The sequence below is a fragment of the Amborella trichopoda genome, chromosome 3 (genome assembly GCF_054954075.1).
Source record: "Amborella trichopoda isolate Santa Cruz 75 chromosome 3, AtrichopodaSantaCruz75HAP2 v2.0, whole genome shotgun sequence".
Lineage (NCBI taxonomy): Eukaryota > Viridiplantae > Streptophyta > Magnoliopsida > Amborellales > Amborellaceae > Amborella > Amborella trichopoda.
This window is the reverse complement of record NC_142338.1, coordinates 60,072,531-60,084,694: the sequence shown is the minus strand read 5'-3', so window position 1 is coordinate 60,084,694 and position 12,164 is coordinate 60,072,531. Positions and strand designations below refer to the sequence as shown.

The 12,164-nt window shown below is 35.2% G+C and overlaps 1 protein-coding gene and 1 non-coding gene across 2 annotated transcripts; both read left to right on the top strand.

Moving 5' to 3' along the window:
* The first annotated feature begins 1,000 nt into the window (after positions 1 to 1,000).
* LOC18421446 (antitermination NusB domain-containing protein) lies at positions 1,001 to 7,902 on the top strand. Its single transcript, XM_006826244.4, has 7 exons — positions 1,001 to 1,436; positions 2,400 to 2,476; positions 3,273 to 3,407; positions 5,495 to 5,549; positions 5,736 to 5,823; positions 6,671 to 6,769; positions 7,292 to 7,902. Exons 1-7 carry the CDS (start codon positions 1,108 to 1,110, stop codon positions 7,409 to 7,411), a joined length of 903 nt encoding a protein of 300 aa, XP_006826307.2. The 5' UTR covers positions 1,001 to 1,107; the 3' UTR covers positions 7,412 to 7,902.
* Positions 7,903 to 11,364: 3,462 nt separating this feature from the next.
* Positions 11,365 to 11,445, top strand: LOC148783006 (small nucleolar RNA R12). The gene has a single exon (XR_016053131.1). It is a non-coding gene; the product is annotated as a small nucleolar RNA R12 (small nucleolar RNA).
* The last annotated feature ends 719 nt before the right edge of the window (positions 11,446 to 12,164 follow it).

The window sequence follows — 12,164 nt, the reverse complement described above, 5'->3', positions numbered from 1 at the left end:
CTTAAAAATATTTAAAATGAATGATCCAAATAACGTGTTACAAAATACATTATATTCATGACTTAATCTCTCTCTTTTTTTCTTTTTTTTTTTAAGGTTTTAGGCCAGGATGATCAACTAGAGGGCCCTTTAGTATCATAACAACCCTTTTTGGAGGATTTTTGAGGTGTGTATTACTTTCATATTATAAGTTTGAGATTATAATAAATCACAGTGTTTGTGAAAATGCCCATTTGATACTTTACAAGTAAGGTACTTAAAATTTGTACCGAAAGAAGTAGTTTTGGTGTCGGAAACCTTATGATGCCTCGAAAATCTATGTTCAATCCAATTTATAAATTTTTAAATTTTAAAAATATTGTGGATCGAGCAGATGTATAAATATTTTAAAATCGTGAAAATAAACGATCTAGAGAACTTGTTACAAAATATAATGTTTTTGGAATTGAAGTTCTATTTTTTAATTTTTTATGTCCATATATCTAGAGGTTGAGATGATTAATTGGAAGGTTTTTTAATGTGTTATTACTCTTTTCTATTAGATTATTGATGTATATGGTAGAAGGTTGCAAGAGCCCAGGCTCTAAACAATCAAATTAGAGCTTACTTCAAAACATTCATTAGGAGAGGTTATTTTGATGCCGGAATATCATCAAATTGATAATCTCGACATCAAGATATATGAACATGATACAATAAATGATTTTTTATGTTTTGAAAATAGTGCATCTTGTAACACATTTTTTAACAGTCAATTTTTAAGATTTGCAAGTTTTCATAGATCCGATCGATGTACGCTATTGTTTAAGCTTTAAATTTTATAACTAAAGACTACAAAAAAACTTTTCAAACATCCAACTTTATTTCTGGATACTATTTGAAGGTGGGCTCAAATTTGATGGTTTAGAACCTGCGCTTCATACAAACCGTACCCTACACCCTAATAAATAAGGATGAGGTTGGAGCCCTATCAAACCATTTTCCAGTAAATAAATAGATCGGAAAATTTCCAAATATATTTTTGAGGGACGTTGTAGATATTTTAGGGTTTATCTTGCTCATTTATCTCACATAACCAAATATAATGAGCTCCTCCCTGTCTCTCTGATGGAGTTTCTCTCTCTAATTTTGAATCATTTTGTGGCAAAAGCCATGAGCTCTTGTATTTTGTGCACACTCCTTACTCCTCTATCTTCTTCTTTCCTGAGTAAAACCCTAATTCTACAATCACATAATAAGACAATTAATTATAAGCTTCATATAAAACTGGGGTTTTCTCATTATCCTGGCCCTAAAATCTCCATTTCTGCCCCAAAAGTTGCAGTTACAGAACCTGTAACAGAAGCTGTTTCTTCTTCTTCTTCGGTTGACGTCAAGTCAAAGGTGGATAAAAGTGGGCGATTTTGTAGCCCTCGTGCTGCTAGAGAGCTTTCTCTGTAAGTTAAAATTATAAAATCTATCTGTTTCCCTTGTGAAATTTTTCTCAGTTTAAATGAGTGAATTCTGCTAATTTCCATGAAATTACACCTACGTCTTTTAGTCGTGAACGTTTTCTTTTTATTTTTCTTTATTTCAAGAGAAAGTTCAGTTCTCACCTATTATGCAAATTGTGATGTAATTTCCATTTTTTTTTTCTTTTATGGAACTTCCATTACCTTGATTTTCGATTTGAGTGTAAATATTGCATAATTTTGTGGGGTGACTCTCATGTCTGATTGCGTAGATTCGTCCTTTTTGCTGTGTCCATTGTCTTGGATGCTCTTAAAAAGTGTTAATTACAGTATTTTAAATTACTGTCAATACTCTTTTTCTGATTTCATGATGTGGGTATTATCCCTCTACCTTTTTTTCTAGTGTGATTATGGCTGAGTATTCTTTTATAACTATTGCATGCTTCCCCTCCAATGATAATCTCTTTCATTAAGTATCATGGTATAACCTTGGTTTGGTGTTTTTTGGTGTAATGACTAAAAATTACAACCTTAAATTTATTTAGTTCGTGTTTGTTCTTGAAGAAAGGGGGTAATATAAACTCCTTTATTTTCATTTCTCTCAAATATAGGCCTTTATTTACGTTTTTTCTAATGAATAAAAAATGGAAGCACCATTATATCCGTTATGGATTCTATTATATCTGCTAATTTTCAATAATGCGAGTTAAACTGTTATATTCTAAAAACAAATATTATTTCTTAACTCCTTTTAAACCGCAATATATTAGCTGCTACTATATTGTAGTGGTTCAGGTCCTGGCCTCTACATCCTTTTTGTCGTCGTTATTCTGATGGCATGTGAAGAACAAACTGTTCTAAATATATCAAACAAAGATTGGTTGGAAAATATTTTAGGTGTGTTGACAATTGAGAACCAAATTTCTGATGCTTGAAATCGGGTGGCAGATTGATCTTGTATGCTGCTTGTTTGGAAGGTTCTGACCCAGTTCGGCTCTTTGAGAAGCGAGTTAATGCTAAGAGATGTAAGATTTCATTGAATTTAACTCACTGGTTTTTTATTCCTTTTCTGAAATTTGCTTTGTACATGGGTTGCTGATTTCCAATCTTCTGATATGCTTTACCATCATTGATTTACATTTCGTTAGCCATAAATTATTATGGACTGAAGAGTATTAAACTGAACTCGACATCTAAAAAAGCAAAAAGGTGGTTATGCTTGTTATTGCCCACCAGTGGTTTCTTGTTGCGCTTGGGCAGAACACCTCTAGATGTCTACTGCATAACTGATAATACCTTTCACGTGCTGGTAGAAAACATGGAGTTCACGAAATGCATGGGCTGCATTCTTGGCAGGCAGTCATGTGCCCAAATTTGAGATATGCGCGTTGATTTAGAAATTTGCAAGTAAGAAGGCTGATAGGTATTGGTCATGGTAAAAGATTGAGTTGAAGAATCCTCTAGTTTAGTTTGAGTAAAATGTAAAGCTATGATGTACCTATAAAAAAAACTTGCCTTATTGTGACGGTTTTAGAGTTTTATTAGCTAACTAGAAGCCATTGGAAATTCGTATTCCCTATGATGTGTTTTTGCATGCGCTCACGTGTGCTTGTGCATGCTTATGTACTTTTGTGCATTCACATGGGCATGCACACATATTCCTAAGTTAGGATTCAGATGCTTATTCTACAGAGATATGATGGATGTGGTACATTTGTTTGTTCAAGTGATATATTGTATTTCTGTAGTGTAACGAATTTTGTCAGATATTGATAAGTGTAATGTAGATAATATTTTAATATTCAAGATTTTCCTCTGCAGATCCTGGATTCAATTTCAATAAAGTATCCCTACTCGAGTATGATCATATTAGTTTTAGTGGACCTCCGGTTTCAACAGAAACAGAAGAAGAAGCGGAGATGCTGGAGCTCAAGTATGAAAAGGAGTCATCCATTGGTAGGTGCCTGGTTTGATAGAAATATGTATTTCTCTTGTTTGATTTCTTATGTTTCTTTTTGGTTGATTGAATATATCATATTATCTTATGATTCCATTTTTCTATCATGTAAAATAGTTCATACCCTTTCAATCACATTTGCATTTTGGAACCATTTCTTATTTAACCCAATGTGGACATGAGGAATGGATCCATTGATAACATATTAAAGCTTAAAAGCACTTACATGATTTCTCTTTGGGGTTTGAAAAGCTTTTCTCCTTCGTAATGACTTAGTTTTATACAGGAACTAATACAAGGTTGTTTCCCTAGTAAGCCTGAGTAAGGATTGGAATTTTCTGTTATCATTCATTTTTCTATGATTTGGATGGTTGAAATAAGCATGAAATAGACAATCTCTAGACTTTCTTCTAGGATTTTCTCGTCTCCAGGGAATAGGGTATTGCATTCCGGGATTATCATTCCTTGATAAAAAATCCAGAGAAATAGGTTGGAATATCTTAAGAGAGCTCTAGACTCATCCTTTGTGCAGTGTACTTCCTAAGTAAACCTCCGTATGTGTCGTGCACCACACCCACCCATGTCAACACAGATCAAAATTTTCCTCATCCCTAGATTAGTCCTAGTTTCCTTTAGGTCCTGGCGTGGGGTGTGTGTTCTAAGTTCAAGTATCGAGGCTGTGTAGATTAGTATTTCCAGATCATTTTTTGGCTTTTGAGGTTATCTAGAATTCTGGATTGATTTGCAGTTAAGTTTGAGTATCTGGTGGTTAGAGACAAGATACTTATGGTGCCGGGTACAAATCTAAAAAGCTCTCTAGTTTGGGAATCTCCTCCCCTGGATATTCCACCTAAAGGATGTTGCATCGTGCTCCACTTTATTTGTTGAATGAATTAAACTTGATATCACATATCACGATCAATTTTGTACCCTTTATTGATTTTCTTTGTGAGGATAAAATCATATCTTGTGTTGAATCGTCATAAAAGGTTTGAGTTCTTTACATATTTTTCCTATCATTTCATCACCATCATCATAATCAGAGCCTTTTCCCAACTATTTGGGGTCGTCTGTATGAATCATACTCTGCCAACTACTCTATCAAGGGTCATACCCTCAGTAAGGCCACAAGTCCCCATATCGTTTCTCATTACTTCCCACCATGTTCTTTTGGGTCTATCCCTTGCAGCGTTGCCCTTTTAAAGCCTTCTACTGGAACTAACTCGCACTTCTTAACATATGTTGTACTGTGTCTGCGATGCACATGGCCAAGCACCTATGCCTACTTTCTCTCATCTTATCGCATATTCGATTCACACCTATTTTCTCCTGAATGTATCAATTTTGAATCCCTTCTTGTCTTATGACTCATTTATATCAACATTTTCATCTCTGCTACACTCATCTTATGATTATGTTGTTTTTTAACTGCCTAACATTTCGCCCCATAAAGCAAAGCTGGTCTCGCAATTGTCCTATAGAACTTGCCCTTCAATTTTATTATTATATGGTGATCACATCAAACTCCGTTTGCACATTTCCACTTCGCCCACCCAGCTCTAATTCTATGTTCGAGATTTTCCTCAATCTCTCTATTTTCTTATAATATCAACCCAAGATATCGAAAGTGCGCTCTTTTTATTATTTCTTAGCCGTTTGTCTTAACTACTTCCTTGTCTCTACTCCTATTTTTACTAAACTTGCATTCCATATACTCTATCTTCGTCTGGCTAATTATAAAACCTTTAGTTTCTAAAGCATTCCTCCAAAGTTCTAACTTTGTGTTGACGCCGCTTCGGATCTTATCAATCAAAACTATGTCGCCTGCGAACAACATACACCACAACACCTCATCTTGTAACTGCCTAGTTAAGATTGTCACTAAAATCTCACTCGTCTCTCCACTAGTTGTTCACATACTAGTTAGCATTGTCTCGTACATATTGCTCACCAAGTCGATATATTGCTCACCAAGTCGATATAGTATCTAGAGACTCCTTTATTTTCCTATCATTTTTATTCTCTAATATTGAAACTCATTGATGTAAAGGACTAATATATGTGTTCTATCTGTTGATTATTTCAGAAGCTGAAGTTCTCTCTGCTCCATTAAAGTTGGTTTACAGCAAGTTTGTTTTACGGTATTTCCCTCTCTCATATTTCTTGCTGTTAAGAGGGATTTTATTCGAATGTATGTCATAGAAAAATGATGCATCTCTGTGGGAATTTAGTGCAACAATTTATGGCCTGTGCATGTAACTTCTCATGGATTTGAGAAGGATACCTAATTAATGGTGAAATGGGTCTGTTATTTTTTTCGGTTGCAGGTTGACCAAGAAAATTTTGGAAGCAGTTGTATCCCGATGGGACCATCATGTTATAGTTATGGATCAGATAACCCCTTCAAAATGGAAGGTGTGGTATATGATATCTTTTCTATGCTGCCTGCTTGAGTTTCAGTTTCCCATTCAATTTCTTTTTCAGTTGGCTACAAGGATTTATTGGGGTTTCTTGTGTTTAAATTATGTTTACGCTTGTTGTCTGAACTGACTTTGAAACAGATATATGAACCCAATAGTTCTTCCATGTCACCCATTACTGTTATTCAAAGTAGTTGCCAAGACACTCTTCACATAGGAAAATTAAGGAGGGCACAAAAGTACACAGAGAAATGGAAAAATTAGGGGATGACAAACGTGAACATCAGAACTCCACATGGAAAGATCACAATTTTGTTTGGTATGGAATGAACACTCACACACAAAAAATTTGAAAAGAAAAAGAAAAACAACTGAACCAAAAGAGAAATGAAACTTCAACCGAATTAGACAAATGTTTCTAGATTGGGAAAAAGGTTTTTGGTCAGCTATGGAAGTCTGGGCTGCCGAGCATATCTAGTAAAATATGTTCTTTATCTTTTTTTTGTGTGTGTTGTTGTTGTTGTGTGTGTGTGTGGGGGGGCGGGGGGGAGGAGAGGGATAACATTGTTACCATTTCAAGATGATTGGGAACAATTGAGTGATTTACAAAAAAGAAACCCTTCACTCCTAGGATCATGGCTGCATTGTGAACTTCTAAGTTTAAAGGAAGTGTACAATCTGCTGATTTCTACTGGCCATGGTCTTATAAGATTGATTGAAGGATAATTAAGCAATGAACGATGAGGACAATTTACCTTGACGCTGACATATGGTGACATCAACTGTGGAATATGTGGAATATCAGTTTTCATATGTAACATTGAAATTATTGTTAATTGCAGAGTGAGCCTGCAGGGCGCATCTTGGAGCACTGCCTTCTGCACTTAGCAATGGCTGAAATTACAGTAATAGGCACACGGCATCAAATTGTCATAAACGAGGTTGGTTTTCTCAGACCTCTTTGTTTTTTGAATAATTTTTTTTCCTGGAGGTTTGAATAAAACGTATTTGACTTCTCGTAATTTTTCTACTTGATGGTTAAATTAAGGGAATTGCATCTTTTGCTTTCTAGAAACATTAGCCTTTTGTTATTCTCACCTGGTCGGACATGGATGCGATTGTTTATTCCATGATATCACTCGTCTTATTTTTTTGCTTGCATTTTTTGCCCTAGAGTCATCTCATGGAACTTTCTGTTTCTAAGAAAGCATAGCTTCATTATAAAACAGATTTTTAGATTCAAGCTCTTATCAATTATTATGAAACTCAAAACTTTTAAAGGAACACCCAACAGGTAAGGGACAGGAAAACCCTGATAGTCTCAGTCAAAAGAGTTTCTTTGGTAGCAGATTTGCATCATTCGTCCTCTTGAGCACAGGACTGCTTACTGCAGATGTGACATGTCGAGAGAGAGAGAGAGAGAGAGCTTTTTTCTTAAATGTTATATTGGCTTTTTTCTGAAGGCTGTAGATCTTGCAAAACGTTTCTGCGATGGCACTGCTCCACGCATTATTAATGGATGCCTCAGGAGTTTCATCGAGGACCATATGGTATCTGAGGGTGCTGCAGCTGTCGAGGCTTAAATTTTATAGTTGTACAAAAGGTCCCGAATATCATTAGTAAAGGGAAAGAAGGTTCACATCTCTCTCTGTAACAATGATGATGATGATAATAAAACCGGGTTTCCAGAAATGGGTCCAAGCAGGAGGATTACTGCATTCATGAATGCTTTCAAGGCAGTTTTCTAACTGAGCTCAGAAATGTGTTGAAGGTCGCTTTCTCACTCCTAAGGTGAGTTCAGTACAGAAATGCCATTTTTGCTGAAGCTTTCATAAGAACTTGAGTTTTTTTGCTTGAATTGTATCGGCTCTGAGAAAGTTGATTATTATATGAGCTTCCCTTCATTTGTCTAAATCTGTTATGGCACTATCTGTTAGGACAGGGTTTATCTGGGCTAACATGCCCATGTCTTTGTGCTGTGAATGTATTTATTACTATATACGCATGTAATGTTGGATTTGCTAACACTGAAACTTTTTTATTTGAGTAGTAAAATTTCTATGATTCTTCTTCTCGTGCTAGTCTCGTGCTAGTCTTTGGGTGGGTTAAGTCTTTTTCATTTGAGGCAATGGCCAATATAACGTATTGGGAGCTTTGGCTGGTGAGATTAGTATTGAGGTATGTTTGATATTCTTTTTGTTGCCCTGGACAGTGATTTTAAACAAATGAACATTATAGGGGATTTGTTGTGAGTTGTGATTATTGTGAAGTGGGGGGCATTATGTTTCTAGAAAGGATGTGGTTTTCGGAAGGCCACGGTTTTATATAGCTGTACTGTAAACCCGCTGGAAAATGCAGTTTCAGCATTAGAAAGCCTTGTGATCACTTGTGAATCTATTTTCACCCCTAATTGTGGAATTTAAGGCTTCAAAAAAATTGATGCAGATTTGGTGGATGTATAAACACTTGAAACTGATGATCTATATAAGTGTCCCTAATTGTGGAATTTAAAGCCCTAATTGTGGAATTTAAAGCTCCAAAAAAATTGGTGCAGATCCGATGGATATATAATCACTTGAAACTGATGACGTGATGTGATGAGATGGACCATTATTAGTGCTTAAAATCCGTTTTGTTTCATATGTATAGTTCTTGAGGTAGAGGATCGATTTGCAAGGTTTTTAAATTCAAATATACTTCATTTGGCACGATTTGAGCCATGAATATGTACATTCTTCTAGAAGTATTAGAGATTGAACAAATTACCAAATTCACACATTATTGCTAAACATTGTCTATACATCCATGCATTAGAAGTGGGGCCTAACATGCTTTGAATTTCTCAGGTTGCTAAAGCATATAGATAACATTCTTTGAATTTCTCATCCTGCCAAAGCATATAGCTGGAAATCAAGGTGCAACTCAAAAGGGTGGGTAAGGGTAGGGAGAGAGATTGATTTTAGCATTTGTCTATCTTCTCCCTTTTTTCTTGTTTTTTATTACTGAGAGATTGATCACTGTTTGAAAACCATGGCTCGGATTGAGTACTTGGCCTGCATATTGTAGCAGCAAAAAAATGTTAAAAAACTAAAAAACCGAAAAAAAGGAGAAATTTATTTAAAGTAAAATAAAATAAAACACATCTAAATGTGGTTAAAAAAGTAGAAAAAAATGGAGCTTAAAAAAAATACATTTGTAATTGGGGGTATTTTAAAAATAATCCAAAAAGAAAAAAAATGTAAAAATAAGTATTTATAGCCAAAAACACTTTTCAATCTTTGCCAAAATGATAGTAAACATAAAAATATATCACAAATAAATTCCTTATTTTTTTGAAACCCGAGCAGTCGGGCTGCTTGGGACTGAGTAGTTGTACACTAGTTCAAATATGTAATTCAAATTGTAGATTTTCTTTTGGTGTGTTTCATACAATCAAGGTAAGGTGTACTTGCAAACCTTGTTATAAGGTGCGGTTCTGGCATTGAGATAGCTTGAAAATCTATTTTCATATTTAATTATGAAATTTAATGAGGTGAAAATGATGCAAATTAGGAAGGCCTATAAGAAGCACTTAAGGTCTTGAAATGGTTATTTCTGATAATTTGTTACAATGTGCATTCTCAGGTTCAGGCCGGCTTTGTATGACCTGGCCCATATGTTGGGCCCAAGTTAGCCCTGCATGCTTAAAATATTTTTTGGCTGGGCTTGGCTAGTATTGGACCACTTGCACATTACAAGAAGGTCATAATTACTTGTAAAATTTGACTGCTTGAGTGTGTTATAGAGTTAAAAAATAAAAAATAAAAAATTCTAACTTTTTGCCCAATACATAGGATAAATGTAGTCCCCCAATTTTACATCTAATAGTCAAGATCAATTGTGATCTTCATATATCAAATATAAATGGTGTTATTGTATACTTTCCCTTAAAATAGATTAAGTATTCTTGTCAGATTTATACAGCCCCGATTTGGCCCAATCAATCTTTCCATCAAGGTTGGACTCGGGCCTCACTATAATGAATTTGGGTCAAGCCCTACATAGTGAACTTTTTTGGCTCGAACTGTTAACATCACTATACACATTCCCTACCTTTGGCCTAAATCAAATTTGTAGTAGAGTCTCTTTGGTAGATTTTAGGGGTGGCAACGAGTTGGATATGGGTTGGTTTCAGTTGGACCCGAATTTAAACCCGAATAGTATTTGGGTCTAAGTTTAAACCCAAATCCAACCTGTTGGGTCCAACAATTGGACCCATACCCATACCCATACCCGTTAAATCCGGGTCTATCCCATTGCCACCTTTATTATGAGTTTTTTTTTTGTTATTTTTTTACCATCATATACCCATATTATTGCCAACAAAACAAATAGGGTTTAAAGTATCTTACATCCATTTATGGTACGACCTACCAATTCTAAATGTTGGATCCATGCCCGAACCGTGTGTGGTATACCGGGTATAAGGGAACATTGCCACCCTAGGGTTTTCGTTTGCCGGGTCCATTGGAAATAATTGCGGAGGATAAAATCGTCTTTAACGGAAACCCATGTGCCTTCCCCGTCTGTTTTAAATTTTTAGTACAAGATCTACGGTTTTCGTTTGCCGTTTGCTTCGTCATCGTCTTAAAAATTAGGGTTTTGGTCTGCCATAGACCGGCTCTGCTATAAATATCATCTCCTCTCTGCCTTATTTCCATTGGCCTGTGTTCATTTTTTCCCAGGGGCGTTTAACCCCTCTTCAGATCCCATTCTTTTCTCTCCCAAACCCTAACCCTAACCCTAACCACTAAGTCTCTCTCTCTAAAAACCCAAAACCCAAAATATCAATCCTCATACCCGGTCCTCTCTCTCTTTTCCCCAAAACCCAAAGCCCTATATCGCAAACTCAGTCCTTTGCTTATATTGATTGCTATGAAGTGGCTTTCCCATCCATCCATCGTACCAACACCATGTTATCTTCCTTAGTGAAGCTGCCATGGGTTTTTAATTTGATCTTTTTGCTTTTCGATTGATCAAGTTTCTCTTTGTATTATCCTCTTTGCCATATTATTTTTTTGTATTATCCTATTTGCCTAATATTGCAATTCTTTGCTTCTGATAATTCAATGGGGCTGGGAATCTATCGTTAGGCTAAAATAGTCTACCTTTAGCTCTGATCTTCCTTTTAATAGCATAAGAAGTTTCGGTGACAAGGTAGGCATATTAAATTTATTTCTTTTTATTTTCTGTGTATTTTTTGAGGATACAATCGTCTTTACCCTTGGTGTAATTTGATAGTTTCAGTTTTGATGTAGCATTTGATCGGCTATTTGAATTTTGATAAAAAGAAATGTGTTAGTTGAACCTAGATCAATAATGTGGGTGAGATATGAATTAGTTTAAATGTTGAGTGTAGTTTGATTATTTTTCCCTTTTAATTATTGTTTGACTGGAGCTTAAAATTTTGGGCTTTTTGTTGTGAGTTTTGATTTATTTTTTAACAATGTGTTTTGGGCTAATGGAGCTTGAGCTGTGATATAGTGTGTTAATAATGGTGTGAGTGATGAAGAAAATCAGACGGATTCCCAATGATTTTTGCTCAAAAAATGATATTTACCAGCTACTTCTGACACACCATAAGACTCCTTCCATATTCACAGCTCCAAATTGTTTTCGGTTTATTTAACTATTAAAATGAGGGTTGGCTATAGTTTTAAAGGAGAGTTTTGGAAAGCTTAGGAGATCCAAAATAAATGGAATTCTTTATAGGAGAGTTTTGGTGAGCTTAGGAGATCCAAAATAAATGGAATTCAAACAAATTTTTAAAAAAACCTGGAGAAAGCTTCTTGTGTGTGCAAATGGAAATCAAACAAATTTATAAAAACCTGGAGAAAGCCTTTTCTGTGTAGCAAATAGCTTGTACTGCTGTCATCTCTTTCTCTTGGAATTTCTTCTCTTTGAGCTTAATAATAAATGGAATTCAAACCTTAGAAATGAAATATATTTTCCAAAGTATTTAAATGAATGATCCAAAACCAGTCCAAAACTGAAGTTTAAAGTATCTATTTTCAGATGTAAAATTTATTTATTTTAATATTGGTGATCACGGTGGTCGACTTTGAATCCATCCATAACTGAGAAGGATTTTGGAATGTGATCACACCTTAGTAACAGCAAAACCCCATTATCTTTACCACTGCTTTGTAGGTGAAACATCTTTACCACTGCTTTGTTGGTGAAACTTGGTTTGAAGACTCGAGCTCATAGCATGATTTTAGTGTGAGCTGATTTAATGATTTGTGAAACTTGGTTTGAAGACTCGAGCTCATAGCATGATTTTAGTGTGAGCTGATT